Source organism: Marmota marmota, unplaced genomic scaffold (genome assembly GCF_001458135.2).
Source record: "Marmota marmota marmota unplaced genomic scaffold, marMar, whole genome shotgun sequence".
NCBI lineage: Eukaryota > Metazoa > Chordata > Mammalia > Rodentia > Sciuridae > Marmota > Marmota marmota.
The window spans coordinates 22,504,817-22,524,744 of NW_026000005.1; the positions used below are offsets into that span (position 1 = coordinate 22,504,817).

A 19,928-nucleotide genomic window follows, 5' to 3' on the forward strand; every position below is an offset into this window, starting at 1 on the left:
CCTTGCGGGTGCAAGTGGCGGCTCCGCTCCCACCCCCTCTCCAATTGGGGTCACGCGGTCACCACGCTGGCGAGCCGCTGGGCCTGCTCCGGGCGCTGGCGGCGGCCCGGCTTCTCCCCTCTGGCTCAACGACAAATTGAGGAGGCTCAGGTGACTGTGCCTCACCCCCCCTACCAGGAGACCAACTGCTTATGTCACCACTGGTATTGATGGAGTTCTCTCCTCCGCCGCTTTCTGCTGACATCAGATCTCTGCCATGTTGATATCGTATGCGAATGTCAGCCTTTCGTTCCCTTTGCCGGGCAACCAAAGCAACGGGTGAGTCCTGTCCGGCCCTCGGCAGGACCCCTACCGAGAAGCAGTTTCCGCGGGCTCCCAGCCCCGGCCCAGGGAAGTTCCGGGAGCCGGAACTCGGCCTCTCCGAACTCGGTGTAAGCTCGGCCTCTCCGAACTCCTGTAAGCTCCAAGAAGCAGTCCCCGCGGGCTCAGTTCCGGGAGCCGGAGTTCGGCTGCTTAGTGCTTGTTGTATGCTCTGATAGGAGCAGGGTTCATGAAGCAGCCTCCGCGGGGCGGTTCCGGGAGCCGGAACTCGGGCGCCCCGCGCTCGGCGTTCGCTCCGATAGGCTCAGGTTCTTAGAAGCACCCAGGCGCAGAACCCTAGCAATCTGTTTGCAAGCCACAGGCGAATTGTAGCCTGGAATTACCTGATCTATGGCTGAATGAGTTGCGGTCAGTCGAAAACAGGGGACGTGACGTCAGTTTACCAAGATGGTGGCTGCTGGCCTCCTCTGTGGACTGACCGGTGTGTACAACCGAGAAGGACCGCTTCCTTCCCCCGTCTGGAACCCAGAATTCAGCCCTGAGTACGGTGCTTGCGCGGCTGGCAGAAACTGCAGCGCTGTAACCCTGCGTCTCTATCCCAGCGCACACTGCAGACTTTCGCCGCGGGGCGATTTGCTGAATAAGCAGTTACCCTCCGTGCGACAAACCTCTCGCGTTTGAGTCCCCGTAGCCGATCCTCGTGCGATGGAAATCCTTTCTCCAGGTTCCGGAGCACCCCACTATTGCTGGAAATTCCTAACAAGATATCCTTTAGCCGTCCTGACTTGTCATACTCCCACACAGTGAAGCAGCACACGGGGGTAATGCACTCCCCTCGCCGCCATCTTCTCAATCAGCTTTGCATTTTCAAAAGGAAGTATTCACTGTATCAATTCAGGGAGTCCTAACAGTTCATTATAAGTTCTAGTTCTCAGTCCCCAGTACCACAAAATAAATAGTGCTGAAGTAGATAAATTCTTCTGATTTATGTTCTAAATGATGTGTGTATCATATTTTTATGATAAGACTTAATCTTGAATTTTCCCTGACTGCCAGTAGTTGCTAATAAACTTTGAGAAATTATGAGGAAGAAAATAAGGGCCTGGGGATATAGCTCAGTTGATAGAGTGCTTGCCTTGCATGTACAAGTCCCTACGTTCAATCCCCAGCACCACACATTAAAAAAAAAAAGAAAAAGAAAAAAAATATATATATATATTTTGACAACTTTTCTTACAGTAAGATAGAGCTTTGTCCACTTTAACTATTTGAAGACTTAATGAGTTTCATATGTTAAATACACAGTCCCACAGTATTCCCCAAATGATAAGTGGCCATCTGATTGTTCTTCGCTGCTTTCTTTAATCTTTCATTTGAATCTTCATTTATTTTTTTAGATAACAGTAAGCATGAATTATGTTATTGGAACTCATGGATGGCTGCCTTACGATAGAAGCATTTCTAATTACTTTACATTCATCAAGGATCAAACTGTGACAAATCCAAAGTAAGTAAATGAACATTTAAGGCAGAACAGCTACAGTCAGTACCTTATTGCTGGGAAAAAATTGATTCTGCTCTTTTTTTTTAATCTTTAAAAAATATTGGTTTAATTATACATTTCAATAGAGTTTGTTATACTTTACTTCTGTTCATTTTGAAAATACTATCTTGAGACCCAGATTTTGTCTTCTTTTTTTAAGTTAATATTTATTTTTTAGTTGTAGTTGTACACAATATCTTTATTTATTTGTTTTTATGTGGTGCTGAGGATTGAACCCAGGGCCTCACACGTGCTAGGTGAGCACTTTGCCGCTGAGCTATAGCCCCAGCCTCTTTTGTCTTCTTTTTTACACCACTCCTATTCCCTTCCTTTTTTTTTTTCTTTTATTTTTTAGTTATAGGTGGACACAATGTCTTTATTTTACTTTATGTGGTGCTGAGGATTGAACTCAGGGCCTCACACATGCTAGGCGAGCGCTCTACCTATGAGCCCCAGCCCCAGCCCAAATTCCCTTCCTTTTTTTGAAGTTATATTCTGACTTGAAAGGATCCTGACTTGGTTTAAAGACAAGATTGAATTTCTGTAACTGCAGCTATGAAAGCAAAAATTACAGTACAAATAGTGTACTTAATTTTAATTATATTCTATTTTATAACTTCTGAATAAATTCTATGTGTTTAAGTAGTAAGAATTAACTTAGTTATTTTTTTAAATTTCCAAAAGTTATATTCTAATTCAATGTGATGTTTCTCTTACACTGGGTTGTCTCAGCTATATATTAATTGTATTTTTTTCTAACTAAATTATATTCAGTGTTTTGGGGATCAATTGCATCATATATGAAAACTATTTAAAATGACGTACTTGTTATCATTGTATCTCTCTTGTCTTCCTCAACTAGAATAAAATTCCATGAGATTAGGGGATAATATCTTTTTTCCTTCTTACTCCACATAGAACATAGTAATATTGTCTTTTGTACAAAGATTATTCTTAGCAAATTAATGTGGAATAATAGTTGTAGAACTGAACTAGAATTAGCTCCTCATTTTTTATGTACACACTGCAATCAATTGTGTCTTTCTGCAAACTCTAAAAAATTTGCTACACTCACAGGTATTTTACTTAGAAGCAGATAAAACCCATAAGCTTGCTTTGCTTGCAATGGAAGAGCAGGTCATCATGAGCATTGTTAGCTATGCATTTACCTCAAATATATCACCTTGTGAAGGAGATCCCTGGTTTTAATTTATTACTGATTTTCTTTGTCCTGGCATATCCTATCTTGTCTTTATACTTTGAGGCTGCCATTAATAGAATTGTCAATTTTATTAAGTTGGCCTTAAAAGCCCAGATTTAAACTTTTTTCACACCTTCACCAGTCTCAATTTCTTTATGCTTAACCTTTGAGACTATTTGTTATGTATATCTTAATGTTATGAAGACTATGAAGAAAGTAAGAATAATGTGTTTTCTAAACGTTTATCACTTTTTAATAGACATTTCAAATAGAACTTCAGGGATTTATTTTTTATTTCTCTTTTAGAGAAATTTTTAAATAGTTGATACCAAAAAAGTAATCTTTCAAGAAAAAGTGTAATGTTTAATTAATTGTGTTTACAGAACTCAGCGTAGTATGAATGGTCCTTTTGCTCCCGGGCTGGAGATCACTTCTAAGCTATTTGTAGTATCACATGATGCAAAGTTGCTCTTCAGTGCTGGACACTGGGATAACAGCATTCAAGTGATGTCACTTGCAAAAGGCAAAGTTATCTCCCACAACATCAGACATATGGGTAAGCATTAACTTTTTTTTCAAAAAAAAAAAATAAAATTTTTAACTTTTTGAACTATTTGAAAGTAGTACATGTTCCCTATAAAAAGCATTAAATTTTTACCTTTTTGGGGGCAGAGGGTACTGGCAATTGAACTAAGGGGCACTCAACCATTGAGCCACATCCCTTGCCCTATTTTTGTGTTTTATTTAGAGACAGGGTCTTTCTGAGTTGCTTAGTGCCTTGCTTTTGCTGAGGCTGGCTTTGAACCCAAGATCCTCCTGCCTCAGTCTCCTGAGCTGCTGGGATTACAGGTGTGCATCATCATGCCTGCCAAATTTTACCTTTTTGGTGGTGTGTGAAGGATTGAACCCAAGGCCTCATGATGGTAGGCATGCATTCTGCCACTGAACTGTATCCCTATCCCCTAATTTTTACCTTTGAGGCTGAGTGAACTTTTTGATAGTGAAATATTCTAAATATTATATGCTTTTTATATTAAATTCTGATGTATCAGAGGAATATTAAAGCATAATACAAATTAAATACACCTTCATCAGGTATAAAAGATGTTAGAATAAGTTTAATTGGCTGATAGAAATAAGGATTTTAAGACAAATTTATAACAAAATGTGTCATCATTAAATAAAATATCAACTTCCCTATTACTGTATTAACAATAAAGCATGAAATAGATGAAATTGTTGAATATAGTTTAACCTGATGTGTCTTTGATATAATAATGAAAACACTGAGCAGGTTTATTTATTTATTTTTTTAATAAAGCTATTAGGGAGGGAAAATGGAATCTGCTGCTAATTTTGTACTAGTGATTCTTCCCATATCACATAGATAGCTCAACTGTTTATGGTTCAGGAATTTTTTTTATATATATTTGTGAATTTACAGCATGATAATATGTCCTGTTTTTTGTGTTTTGTTTTTAAGGATACATATTCTGTAGGATTTTAATGCCCAATTGAAGGAGAAAATGATTGAGATGAGAGGGGAGAAAAGTATAACAAAAATTAACTGGGGTTCATTTGAAGCTATCTGACCTCCTCCTCAGATTCTAATAGACTTTGCACATACCCAACATCTATACCTCACACTAACAAAAAGAAATAAAAAAGGATAATGTCAAAGAAAGCTCTCCGTGATTTTTGATATTGCTTCTTTCATGCGTAACATGTTGCCAGTAGTTTTTAATGCCATTTCTACATTCCTTCCTGTTATAGAATAACAGCTTTAGCAATAGTTTGAGCATTAACTAAAATTGCTCTTAAAGTTCTCTTTCAGCAAAACCAAGATTTCATTTTGTTATATACCTTTTCTTACAGATATTGTGACTTGCTTAGCTACAGATTACTGTGGAATACATTTGATTTCTGGTTCCAGAGATACCACTTGTATGATATGGCAAATAATACAACAGGTAGTCACACGTTTAAATATTCTTCGATTAGATTAGAGATTCACTTTGAGAAAACTAACAAGATGTTCTAATAGGATAATGAACTTTTCTCTTGCAGTAGATGACTTTTTGAACTCCTTTGCATTCTTTTACCTGGATTTTGTCCTGTACCGATCATTGTGTTTTTTTTTTTCTAGGTTTAAATTTTTTTATTCATTGCCTAATCCCCTATACTTTCCAAAAGTTTCTCTTTGTTAACCTTTCCTAGGAAAATAGTGATTATTATTATTGTCTAGATAGCATAATACTTTTACTGCCCTTTCTATTGGAATCTCTGGAAATTATAGATTTATAATTTTCATGAACCTTTTATATTCTCAATAGTATTCAGGAAGAGTGTCTGTCTGTCTGTCTGTCTCTCTCTCTCTCTCTCTCAAGTTTTCTTGGTTTTCTACCTTTCTCTAATAGGTTTAAACCATTCTTGAATTCCTGTAATAAACCTATGTAATTTGTGGTATATTGCTATTACATTTTACTGCCATATTTTATTTGCTAATACTTTAATTCTTTATCTACTCTTAAGTGAAATGTATCAGTTTTTATTCTGTCTTTGTTATGTTTATCAGTTTTTGTTCTGTCTTTATTGGGATATAGAACCTTTTTTAAATGAATTTGGGGAGTATCTGTTTTTTCGTAACTACTTGATTTGTAACAATTAAAATACCCTATACACATAGATAAACACTCAAAGGTTAAGAAGACAATGTGTCTGAGGTAATAGAGTATCCAGAGAAGTTCGTGCACATTATGCAGAATTAAATAGAGGGTGTGAATAGAATTGCCTAGAATAATCACAATAAAACTAGCTGGGTGCAGTGGCGCACGCCTGTAATCCTAGCGGCTCAGGAGGCTGAGACAAGAGGATTGTGAGTTCAAAGCCAGCCTCAGCAATGGTGAGGTGCTAAGCAATTCAGTGAGACCCTGTCTCCAAATAAAATACAAAATAGGGCTGGGGATGTGGCTCAGTGGCCGAATGTCCCTGAGTTCAATCCCTGGTACCCCCTGCTACCTGGCCAAAAAAAATAAGTAACTTGTCTCAACTATTTAAATGTTCCATAGTACAAAAAGTAATATACAAGTAAAGTATGGTGAAGACATGAAGAAGGAATATTTTTTCTTCTGGAAGAAAACAGCTTAGAGACAGAGGATTCCTTGCAATAAAATTATATTAGTAAAACATAATAACAGTTCATTGAAATAGAAGCTCAAACATAACATAATATAGTAAAATGAAAATGAAGGTTACAGAAGAATCAAACTGAGAATAAAACCAATGCTATTACGTAAGTAAACAAACACAAAGCAGAAACAGGAAGAAACAGATTTGATGTGTTTTTCAAACCAAATCAATGGCATGAAAGCAAAATTTAAGGTAATCAAAGTGAGTACAAACGTAAAAATAAAATGATTATAGCAGTAGAGAAAGAATGGTATGTCTGGATATCTTTAATAAGTCAGCATAAAGATAATTGAAGTCCCTGATGTAGAGACCTTCAGTAAATGGGAAAGAGAAGAGATATAAAACAAAAAGTTTATTTGGAGTTAATGAAAAATAATTCTGTAGATTAAAAAGGCAAGTAATATACCTGGAAAAATTAATCCAAGATGGTCAACATTGAAACCATTCAGATTAAGTTTTTGACTTTAACATTGAGAATAATTTAGAAATTCAAGGAGAAACATAATGAGTACTACTATGATTTGACTCGGTGGTTATGATAACTTACATTATTATTTTATTATTAGAAAGTTTAAATGCAGAATAAACTTTTTTATTAAAAAAAAGTAATAAGAAAACTCTTTTCACCTTTGCTTTTCTGTTTTAATATTAGGGAGGCACACCTGTGGGCTTAGCATCTAAACCTTTTCACATTCTTTATGGACACACTGATGAGGTATTGAGTGTTGGCATCAGCACTGAACTAGACATGGCAGTGTCAGGATCAAGGGTAAGAGTTCACTTGAAAGAAATCCTAATTACTTTTTCTACAAATGTTTTTTACATATATATATATATGTATGTATGTATATATATATGTATGTATGTATATATGGGTGTGGGTGTGTATTATAAATAAAATAAAGGTATTGTGTCCATTTGGTTGTAGATAAACACAATACCTTTATTTTATTTTTATATGATGCTGAGGATCAAACCCAGTGCCTCACACATGCCAGGCAAGCACTCTACCACTGAGCCACAACCCCAGCCCTTCTATTGGGGATTTTATTTGTCTTACTAATTAATGGAAGAGGGTATTCTATGGGATAAAATACTACTTGAAATCCAAAATTGGAATTTTCCTAAGATATATATGTTCTTGGTAGAATGATCATTTTCTAGTTCCCTTTCCATGTTTGTTTTCCAACCACTTTACTATCTTGTTTTTTAGAAACAATTTTATTTATTTATCTACTTTTTTAGTTGTCAATAGATTTTATTTATTTATATGCAGCGCTGAGAATCAAACCCAGTGCCTCATACATGCTGGACAAGCGCTCTACCACTGATCCACAACCCCAGTCCACTTTCTTTTTTTGTGATTGTTGATTTCCCTTCTGTTTTTCCTTTTGTAATATTTCTTATTTGTAGGATGGCACCGTGATTATACATACCATTCAGAAAGGTCAGTACATGAGGACTTTACGACCACCATGTGAGAGTTCTCTGTTCCTGACCATTCCCAACTTGGCTATATCTTGGGAAGGATATATTGTAATCTACTCTAGCAGTGAAGAACCGACCATCCTCAAGGTATGTAACACTTTCAAGTAGTAGATGTAGACTACAGATAGTATGTCTTTTCCTCCCAACATGTATGAGGCAGTTGGAGGAAGGAATGAATTCCGTGTTTTAAAGAGTCTGTTTTTCCTTTCATCATTGAGTTTTTTATTCCTTACTATTAGATAGACCTCCACTATAATCTTGGACTTACATTTGTATTTTATTTTAGGAATTTCTATTGGTTTGTATAATACATGATTTCTAAAAATAAATTCTGATTATGTGGGAGTTCATAATTTTACATGAAATGATAGTCAACTGAAATTATTTTCACACAAAGCAGGGTATAAATAAGTAAACCCTTAATTTTATTTGTTTATTTCTCTTCAGTGATAAAGCTTTTTAAATATTAAGGAAATCTTTTTGTTTTATGAATATTGAGTATTTTTGGACTGGAAAGAGATTTTAATTCTTTTTTAGGGATCAGATTTCTTGTTTAATGTTTATTTACTTGGCAGTTTGATTTGAAATCACTGTAAGATTGTCTATACACTTTCTCTTTAAATACAACCAAATTGTAATCATTTTGTTATAGTTTTAGGTGACAATATAAAAACTGAACTTTTATTCAAGACTGTTAAATTTTCCTCATCAATTCTTTGTAGGATAAGAATGCATTACACTTGTTTTCTATAAATGGCAAGTATCTAGGGTCTGAAGTCCTAAAGGAACAAATATCAGATATATGTATAATTGGAGAACACATCATCACAGGCAGCTTACAGGGATTCCTGTCTATAAGAGATCTCCACAGGTAAGTAATAAAAATCATTGAACTGTCACTTAATAAAAGGTAATGGGCCTGGGGTTTTGGCTCAGTGATAGAGTGCTTGCCTCATGTCTGTGAGGCATTGGGTTCAGTTCTCAGCACTGCATATAAATAAATGAATAAAAATAATAAGGTCCATCAATAACTAAAAAATATTTTAAATAAATAAATAAAAGGTGATGGTACTTCCAACATAAATGGAAACCAGGAATCTAAAATTCCTAATCTTTTGGTTTAACATTTATTAATAATAAATGTAAATTTTTATAAATTTCCTAGCTATGGAACAAATTGAGGACGATAAAGGATTCCTGGATTAGTAAGAATAAGGAAAACACAAAGATAGGGGATTTGGGGAGAGAGGGATAGAAGTGAATCTGATGTGGATGTAATAAGATAGAATACTCTGGACCAGGAAGGAATTTATAAGAAAGATTTTCCAGAGTAGCAGGGTAACTGAAGAATACTAAATTTTAGCACATATTCACTGCTCAAACATGCCTCTCCTTCACTGCATTAAATAACAGAAGAGGGGCTAGGATTGTGGCTCAGTGGTGTAGTGCTTGCCTAGCATGTGTGAGGCACTGGGTTAAATTGTCAGCACCACTTACAAGTAAATGAATAAAGTAAAGGTATATCAACAGAAGAATCCCCATGCACAAATAGATTAACCTTAAAAACACTTTTAGTTTGCCTCACCATAATAAAAAATAAATAAAATCCATTCCAATTATATCTTTCCAAGAATTTTTATAGCCGCAGTTTTAGAGTGCTATTAACAGAATCTACAATTTAAAAAATCACAGAATCTTTTAGCATTTTTTTCTAGAATATGGTCTATATATCCTAGAATTCATCATTTTGTATTAAGCAAACAGGCATTTATCATAATGGATTATCAGACAAAGCAAATTGATCAATTTTATGGACCTCAAAAGCACATACACTCATGTGCACTTTTGGAGCTTTTTTTGGCATTCTTACATAACTTCCACTTATTAGTACACAAAGTAAAAAACATTTAGTGAAAGAGGCTTATGTGCCCAGTACTGTGATATTTATTCGTAATAACTGATCTTAAAGGGTTTAAGACCAGTTAGAGAAATATAAATATTTGTGAAATTATAAGAATAATTTAAAAACTAAATTATATTGTGGTAGTTAAATGTGTAGGAGGAGTTTTAAAGACAGTGAAGATTGCTGTAGATCTCAGTAGTCAGAAGTCTCCATGAAGGATTAGTAGGAACTGAGATGGAGATGGAGGGCCATCTTCTGGAGGTGAGGGTAGGTGAGATATAAGAAAAGAAAGCACAAAGGCATAGGACGGCAGTGAGCACAGTATGTATGTAGAATGCTATATTTCAGCAATAAGGTTAAGACGGGTAGAACAAATGCCCACTGATAATCTGAGGCTCAGAGAATAATGATGGGTACAAGAGCTTTATTTCCACCTGTCTTAGGAAGGACACTAAAGACAAGAATGTAGTTAATATCCACATAGAATCCTACCTGGTTTTTTGTTTGTTTAATTTGTTTTGTCTCTTACTTTTCCTCTGATCCCACCTGCAAACCGCTGGTAAGAGAACAGATAGGATATTTCCATCAAATGAGTAATAAATCAGAAAAAGGATTTGTAATAATAGAATGGATTGGAAATTAAGGAAAAAGAATAGGTTCTCTAGAGAATAAGGAAAATAATTTTTGTATATCAGGTTCATGGATGTTTTATTAATAATTGTTTGATTATAGATGATCGAAGAAAAACATGAATCTAAGTACAATGACAAGGTGGAACTAGGTGATCATTAAGTTATCTTCTAGGTATAAGATTCTGTGAATCCTTTATATATGCATGTAATAATGTCTATGTTTTTTATTTCTCTTCTAGTTTGAATCTCAGCATCACTCCATTAGCCATGCGATTGCCTATCCATTGTGTTTGTGTAACCAAAGAATACAGCCATATTCTTGTAGGTTTAGAAGATGGCAAATTGATTGTAGTGGGTGTTGGCAAGCCAGCCGAGGTAAAACCTAGTGTCATGGATTTCATTTCCCGTACTATTGGGGATTCCTTTGGTTCTCCTTCATTCCAGCTGACTCAGAAGTCTCCGTTATGGATAAACAAGCTCAAAAACAAATTTGATTTTTCAAAGGGCAGTAAATGAAAACAGAGGATAAAGTTGTTATTCAAGAGTGGTGTTTATATTGTAATATAATTGAAAAATACACATTTGGCAGTGTTTGTCTATCACTTTACTGGAATAAGAAAGTCTTTTTTATTTCAAATCTAGATAGAGGACCACTACATGAATTTTTAGTTCATTAAAGCCTTTTCAAATCAAACAGTAAAACTGTTTAATTTAATTTTGACAAATACCCAACATGACTATATGTCCTTTTGTAAAATCATCATTTGTTTGTTTAGAACTATGAATATCCCCATATTAATGTGTTTACTTTCAGTGAGTTTCCTATAATAACTGTCAATTTCCTTGATGATGGTTTATCAATTACTAAATATTTAAATATCATAAATCATTGTTTCTAGGAAAACTTAGTGACTTACTCAAAGTAATTTTGTGGTTTTCCAAGAAATTTATTACATAGTTAATCATTATAAATTGGGGGGAGGGTGTCATTATTGATCTTTTCTGAGAAATCTAATTATATAGCATCTATAGGGATTATTTTAAGAAATTAATATTACATTATCAGTGGTTATAATCTATTTTAGAGCAAAAGAATATTTTGATTTATAAATGTTTTAAAATTTCTTTAGACCTTATGCTCTTTGTCCAGGATACTCTTAAAAGTGCTATTAAAATGATGGCAACATTTAGTTTCAGATGTGATAATCCCCCAAACAATGTGAGCAGCTCTGTATCTCAGTACTTTACTTATATTTAAACCATTTTGAGCACATCTTCATTAAACACTGAGTTTCTTGATTAATGAATTTCCCAAATCAGACCCACCTCTCCTTTGCTAATGTTATGATTATATAAAAATTCTGCTGAAACTTTACTCTTCGAGTGTTTCACTTTGTATTACCCAAGTGCCTTTTAAATTTGCATGCTTTCCCCAACTTAGGTAAAAGTTTGTTAGTTTCTGATCTTACTAAATTTTTTTTTAGTGAAACGACTGTTATATACATACATGTTATTTTAAAAATTGATTGGAAAAAACACCTAAGCAGGTATATTTTGTAGGACTAAATTAATGTTTTCTACTATTACCAAAATAAGTTTGATATTTATTAGTAAGATTTATATAGTCTACAATATATAGAATCTGAATGCTGTATAGATCATCAATAAAAGTATTTTCTGTTTTATATCTTTAGATGTAGTGACTGAATTATGGATCTATTATAATAAATTGAATATTTAGAATCTTTCATAATTAAAATATAATTTATTATATGAATATGACTGTAGAATATGAGCTAGATCAATAGTTATAAAGTCATTTCTGTTTCTAGATTTATTTTTATTTAAACATTAAAATCTTAATTAATGTATTTTAAATTATATATCATTTTTATTATTCTGTCAGTGTGAAATTTATATTTATAAATCAGATGGTAAAGTAGTAATAGAGTAATGAAAATACTGTTTCAGAAAATATATCTGAAGTGAAAATGCAAAACAAACATCCAAAGCCACTAGTAGCTTTTTTAAAAATATTTATTTTGTTTATTCATTTTCATGTGGTGCTGAGGATCGAACCCAGTACCTCACATGTGTGAGGCATGCACTCTGCCGCTGAGCCTCACAATCCCAGCCCAACCACTAGTATCTTTGTATGAAGCTTATCTTTTATCACTCTAATAAATGTAACTGAGAAAACTTACTATTAAGAAAAGGTGGTAGAGGAATCACCAATCTAAAAAGTAGACTATAGGTTGTGCAAGGTGATGCACACCTGTCATCCCATCTACCTGGAAGGTTAAATCAAGAGAATCACAAGTTCAATGCCTTCCTAGGCAACTTTGTGAGACCTACTCTTAAAATAAAATGAAAAGAGCTGGGTATAATAGCTCAGCAGTGGAGCGCTTGTCTAGCATGTGTGATATCCTGAGTTCAGTTCCTAGTATCACAAAAAAAAATTAAAATATTGTACATAGAAAAGTGATTACAGCAAATCATATGGGATTTTTGCTTCGTAGATATGTAAGTGCTTTTCAAATACTTTTACACACTGATTTAATTAATATTTGGTGTATATTAAGGAAGGTGGTAGGTGGTGCACGATTAATGGTGAACAAAATGTGATTCTTACCTTCAGAGACATTTTACTATTCTTGCTTTCTAAACTACCTTTAATCATACTATTGTTAAATTTTATTTTTTAAATTCTAATATCAAATATTTTTAAAGTATTTTCATCAAAACATGGTTTTAGCTAAAGTGCAGTGGTGCCTACCTATAATCCTAGTGGCTCTGGAGGCTGAAGGAGGATCTTGAATTCAAAGCCAGCCTCAGTATGGCAAGGCACTAAGCAACTCAGTGAGACTCTGTCTCTAAATAAAATAAAAAATTGAGCTAGGGATGTGGCTCAGTGGTCGAGTGCTCCTGAGTTCAATCCCCTATACATGCTCTTCTGAAACAAACAAATATGGTTTACTTTATTTTTGTCCTTATGAGTAGCATTAATAGTACAAATACCAAAAAGAAAATCCTCAAACATGTATACCTCCATGGCTAGATTATAGTGTAAGAAGCTTTTTTTAATGAAGTGATACATATTTTGGTTAAAAGAATGTGGTAATTTTGATATAATTGGAATATTTTCTTTTTAAATTTATATTTGGCATTAGACCATTCCACCTAAATGACAATTACAAGACTTTATTATTAATCATGCTGATTATGCTAACAAAATCTTATTTATCCTTCATTCTAAAAAATCAGTGTCTTATATATTAATTTCATATATCCTTTTATTTTCTTAACATCTATTCTTCATTTTTCTGAATTACTTTAAACAGATGCGCTCAGGTCAGCTTTCTCGAAAATTGTGGGGATCTAGCAAGCGACTCAGCCAGATTTCAGCTGGAGAAACTGAATATAATACTCAAGATTCCAAGTGATTTTTATTTCCATCTTCTGTGATAAATAACTGAAACTTGATTGATTGCTTTGTCACTTTAACCACATCTCTCAACTTTCTGAAAGGTTTTAAGGTCTGTTTGTCCCTGAAAATAATTTTAGGGAATGCCACGATTTGGTATGGAGTATATAAAGATGTAGGTTGTATTCTTATCCTTTTTAAAAGTTCTGGTTAATATTAATGAATCAAGTCTTATTAAGCAATTCTTGGTATATATTAAGATGTATTTGAGAAAATAAATTTGATTCAATTTACTGGCCTGTTCCTAAAGATCATAGGATCCATTTTAAAAAAGCTAACTTCTAAAATGAAATTAGGTTCAATTCACTTATTATTCTCAATAGCAAAATTTAAGGTATTTCTATAAAAAAGTAAAGATAATGGGACAGTTGAGAGATATGGCTTTCACATATTCTTTAGATATTCATTTTCCTATTCACTCACCACCACATAAAAAATATCAATTTTCATGAAACTCCCAATTGGAGGGAATAATATTAAAACCATCTGTTGCACAGTTGGATTTTCAAAACTCAGCAAAAGTTCCAGGTTTGCATTGTAAGATTAAAATATGAATATTGTAACTGGTAAATTGGCCCCTTCTGCTTCTATTTAACACATTAGTAATGATAATTTATTGAATTGTATTATTGTTCTTAAGTAATAAAAGTTGAGTAGGAAAGAAGAAACTAGAGATAATGTTTTACAGATGTATTTCATTAATAGTATGTTTAAGCAGAAATGCTGATTGTGATTTTTATAGTGGACCCTTTAAGTGGCATTTGCAGCACAGTTTATATCTGCAAAATTTAAAATGTTTTGGCTTTTTCTTGGCTAAGCAAATAGTGTGTTTTGCTCTGATAATTAGAAGAGTTAGCAATAATACCCAAATGTGTTACTTTTTTACCTGAATATCTGTGTGATTGATGAATGAATGGAAAAGATACATAATGACCTAAAAGTAGCCATTCAGACAATAATTTTTTTAGAAACACATTTGTTTCATTTATATATGACTTTTAGGATTACAGTTAATTTTGTTGTAGTTAGTTAAATGTTACACTCTTCTTTATCATTCAAGATTTTGAACCAAAGGTCTGGTTGATTTAATTTGGAGTTCCAAAAGATTGTTAAATCTAATTCTTTTATAAAATCATCTTTTGAGTTAGGTCAGAGAGCTTTTATGTGTATCAGTTTTATTAATCTGATGTTCCTTGGGTTTGGAGGAATTCATGAATCCGTAACATTGTACAGAAATTTTGTATGTTGAATGCATTTTCAGGAAAGAATGACAGCAAGGCTTTCTTAAAGGGGATTATAAACAAAAAAAGAAACAGAACTTTTTTTTACAGTAATTACCTTCTTAAAATAATATTTTTTATTCCACAAATCATAGATTTCCTTCCCTTTGATCGTCTTCTCTATTGAATCTTGGAGAAATTTTCTTTTGGTTTTCTCTTTCATGTTGACCATGGTATCTCATACTCTTTTCTTTACAATCCTATGAGTAAAACATTTTTAAGAAATAAAGGATTGCGGGGGCTGGAGTTGTGGCTCAGCAGTAGAGTGCTTACCTAGCACGTGTGAGGCCCTGGGTTCAATCCTCAGCACCACATAAAAATAAATAAGTAAAATAAAGGTATTGTGTCCAACTATAAAAAAATATTTAAAAAAAGAAATAAAGGATTGTTTAGGGAAACTTCTGAATAGTTTTATGGGTTATGAGTTAGGACTAATAAAAATTATAGGATAATTTTCTTTCTAACAAATTAAAATCCTTTATTTTATTCAGGAAAAAATAGCTGCACTTTAGGTAAATAACACTGAAATCACCTGATGCGAAAATAGGACACATAAATGTGAAGTCCTCTTTTGAGAACTTCAGGAATTCGTGTTGGAAAAAAAGTCTTTATTGATAAGTCAATATAGAGTTATGATTTATAAGTGAGATTTATTGCTTCTCTTTGTTTAACTGATTCCCAGTCTAGTACTTCACTCATGTTGCCAACAGGACCATCTCATTCTTAATTTAATCTTAATTTCTTTAGGAGATTTCAGATGATTGATTTTTTTGTTTTTGTTGAAAAATATTTATTTTAAGGGGATATTTTCTAAGTCAAAGCTTTGTACATTTTTCTTTTGTTTATTTAATCAGATTTTGATATAAGATACCTTTTCTTTTTTGAGATCACTTTATAATATTGGATTTGAAATTATTTTAGATACCAAAAGTTATAAAAAACTTAGATAATTAGAGAAAAATTATTAAATTGGTGATGTTTTACTGTGCTGCATTTGAGATGGAGGAGCTGGACAAGCAGTATTCATTTTATAATGCAAATAAGAAACTTTCTTCACACTATAATATCTTATCCAAACTAATGCTATATGGTTAGAATAGTAGAATTATTCTTCACATTGCTGTTTTCAAAAAGTAAAAACCAAAATTGTGGATTTTTTTTTCCTTTTGTACTGGGTACTGAACCCAAGGGCTCTTACCCACTGAGCCCCCAGCCCTGTTTATTTTTTATTTTGAAACAGGGTCTTGCTAAGTTGCTGAGGCTGGCTTTGAACGTGCAATCCCACTTCCTCAGCCTCCCTAATCAGTGGGAGAATTGTGGAATTTTGAGAATATTAGCAAAAGTATAGAAGAGTGAAAATTAAGTTTTGTTTATTAAAATAAGCAAATTTAGTAGAACTTAGCTGAGTAATATGTTCCTCACTTAAACAGTATGCCTCAGCAAATTAAATATCACTAGATAAAATCACTGGTAAGATACACTTTTGAGAATAGTGTATTTAGATGTTATCTGTAGAAATTATTTTTGTATTGTATAATGGCAGAAATTACCTCTATATTTAGAATGGAATAATAGGTGGGCATTTTTGTTGATTAATATCTCAACTTGGCTGTTACCAAGTCTGTTATCTTTGTAGAACTTTTCATCTACTTTTGTTTCTTGACACTGGTGATGATGAAAATAAGAATCTCAACATCCTGGTGATGGGGAGTGATTTATACTGATGTTTTCCTTTTGGAAAGTGAGGTCAAGTATTACTAAGTGCACTTAAAAAATAAGCTTTATAAGAATTTTTATAACTCTTCTCAATCAATATTCTGTCATTACTTCAATAAAATTAGAAAAGGAAAAATAGATCAGGACATGAAAATCAGGAAAACATGTAAAAATGACGTTTGATCATTTGGTTGAATCATTTTAGCCTGTGAGGCTCAGGCCAGCTCTGAATAAATTTCTACTCACTTCCTTTATGTTACAGTGTTTCCTTTTGTAGGAAAAAAAAATGCCAAGTATTCATTTTGTCATCATCAGGAAGTATCAATGAGGTTTCCTTTCTTTCCTTAATTTAGGACACATCAAAATTATCCTTCAAAAAACTGATATTGAACATGTATTAAGCTTCTGAAAGAAATATGTCCTCATAATTAGAATTTAGATTTGAAGGTTGACTCTTAACCTAAGACTTTATGTTTTGCTTGACTAGAAGTAGGCAAACAGCATTTACTTAAATACTAGATTTTTATTTAATGATAGAGATATGGCCTTTGCATTTAAGTATATTTTATATTCTTATTTCTAAAGAAATCACTAAAGATATCTTTAGTTGAATTTAAGAAGGTTAGCTCCTTTTATATATTTATATTATAGAATAAGCAGGATTGTCTTAACTGTCTTTCCAATGAAAAGATGCAAGTGCTTGGACGATTTTAAATGTAAATATAAGATTGAATATATAATATGTGTGTTCATGCACATGCATGTGTAAGGGTGTTGGTTTTTTTCATATATCAGAGTTGTGGCAGTGCTTTTCCTGATGAAATTAAGACAACAATATATTGTTATCAGTCTCCACTTCAATATTCAAAATATGGACAACAGCCTTACCTCTTTAATTTAAATGTAGTATATTCTAGGCCGGTAGTTCTTAATTGAGATTACAGATCAGATTTATCCCTGGAATATTTTTTTTAAATATATGAAGTCCAGGCACTGCTTTGGATTTTCTGAATCTTTTTACTTGATATTCTTGGCATAAAAAATTATGTCTCAGAAGTATTATATGTTTTCAAGTGTCGTCCATTGTAGAAATTATGTCCATTTACTTTTATAAACTAGATACAATATTGACAGATTTATTTTAAAACAGGCTTAATCATTATCCTGAGAGACATTTTGTCTAAAATTTGCTTTGAATCGCTTTATTGTCTTTGTTCTTCATGTACAGAAACAACCAAATTTCTGTTTTAGTTGCATTATTCTTATATTATGAACTCTTTGCAGACCTTTCATATTTGAAAATTTTTTAAGGAAGGAATTTTTTTTAATACCTTTATTCTATTTATTCATTTGTATGTGGTGCTGAGGATCGAACCCCGGGCCTCACATGTGCTAGGCAAGCACTCTACCGCTGAGCTATCACCCCAACCCCAAATATTTGAAATTTTTAACTAATATTTGCCTTCAAAAACGTGTGACTGTGCTCGGGTTGTGGCTCAGTGGCAAAGCACTTGCCTCGCACATATGAGATACTGGGTTCAATCCTCAACACCATATAAAAATAAATAAACAAAACAAAGATATTGTGTCCATGTATAATTAAAAAAAATTTAAAAAGAAAGTGTTTGGGGCTGGGGATGTGGCTCAAGCGGTAGCGCGCTCGCCTGGCATGCGTGCGGCCCGGGTTCGATCCTCAGCACCACATACAAACAAAGATGTTGTATCCACTGAAAACTACAAAATAAATATTAAAAAATTTAAAAAAAAAAGTGTTTGCTCATAGCTAATATGAATTCTTAATAAAATCAGTATTTTACACACTTTTTTTTCAGATGGAAAAGAACAAGTAGAAAGTCATTAATTCAACATTTTCCATGGTACAGTTTTCATGTTTCCTTAGAAACATTTTGTAAATATAACCATAATAATAATAACACAGTTTTATCATTTGAAAAATTATTCAGCTGGGTACTGTGGCAGACACCTATAGTCTCAACTCCTTGAGAGGCTAAGATGAGAAGACCACTTGAGCCCAGGAGTTAAAGATGAGCCTGGGCAACATAGTGAGACCCTATCTCAAAAAGAAAAAAAAAATCTATTTATATTTCAAAGTTGACTATTAATGAAGGTATATATGTCTCCACTTAAATGATGGCTGTTTCATTATTTACATTTATTTATAACTATTTTTGAGTATACAAAGTGATTAGCTGCTTGTAATGCTTATTATGATGTGAGTCTAAGAAAGTTTAGGATTTAGAAGAGATTGAAAATTTTACTGATTAAAACATTTAACTATTTTTTAAAACAACTCTTATTCCTAATTGTTCTTTTTAAATTTTGATTTTGATAATATATTTCAACTTAAGATATATTAAAATTAATGGTAGTGTACTATTGGACTTTAAAATGCTATTTTGAGTGTTTTCTGTTGGTAACATTTTCCCACACTATCTAAACAATATATTATACCATTTAGTGAACTAGACCTACAAATTTATAAGTGCTACTCTTGTATTTTGAAGAGAAAAAAAAAGCCCTTATCTGTAATAGACATAATTATTTTGTTCTTCAGAATGCTGGATTTATATTAGTAAATAAGTGGTTCTGGCAGGGAGATACCAGTGTCAGATTTAACTGACAAATATTTCTTACGTAGGGATTAAAGAAAATAACTTGATTTCTTCCTTCGGAAATTAGATTGCTGTTCTTAAATTTTTAGTGACTTAATTATATTAGTTTCTATACCCCTTCCAAAATTATGGTATGTTACAGTAGATTTTACTGATAAAGGTCTTTTACATTTTAGAACATGTTTTCCTATTCTCTTTTTACTAATTTCAAAGACTAATTCATAAACATCATCACCAAATCTTATTTATGACTACTACTTATTTTATAGTTAACTTTATTTAAGAAAGCTTGTTAGAAATCCATGTGAATGTTTTATTTAGAAACCCTTAAAAGATAGGCTTTCCTTCCCCAACTATTTGCTTTTATACACTTGAAGCAAAAATTTAGCAAAAAGTAATCAGAGATATCTGGTCAGCCGTTTTCTGTCAGATTCATTGGTATGAGAATCCATTAAGGCAGAAAAATTTCAAGCATATTTGATTAGTCTCTTTTGTCAGTGCTTCTGGGACCCAAATAAGTAAGAGCATTTCACTGTTT

At 33.0% G+C, this 19,928-nt stretch overlaps 1 protein-coding gene across 11 annotated transcripts in view; it reads left to right on the forward strand.

The window, feature by feature from the left end:
- Nbeal1 (neurobeachin like 1) overlaps positions 1-18,136 on the forward strand; it is a 191,024-nt gene extending 172,888 nt beyond the window's left edge. For 7 of the 11 annotated variants that reach the window (XM_048808339.1, XM_048808340.1, XM_048808342.1 and 4 more), the window contains 7 exons: positions 1,719-1,828; positions 3,449-3,621; positions 4,941-5,035; positions 6,907-7,023; positions 7,668-7,829; positions 8,465-8,613; positions 10,517-11,652. In XM_048808339.1, coding sequence (XP_048664296.1) covers positions 1,719-1,828; positions 3,449-3,621; positions 4,941-5,035; positions 6,907-7,023; positions 7,668-7,829; positions 8,465-8,613; positions 10,517-10,793 — 1,083 coding nt within the window. In that variant the 3' untranslated portion in view covers positions 10,794-11,652. Of the gene's footprint in view, positions 1-1,718; positions 1,829-3,448; positions 3,622-4,940; positions 5,036-6,906; positions 7,024-7,667; positions 7,830-8,464; positions 8,614-10,516; positions 11,653-13,618 lie in introns of those variants that run through there. The other 4 variants (XM_015481284.2, XM_048808341.1, XM_048808344.1 and 1 more) reach the window with 2 other exon arrangements.
- The last annotated feature ends 1,792 nt before the right edge of the window (positions 18,137-19,928 follow it).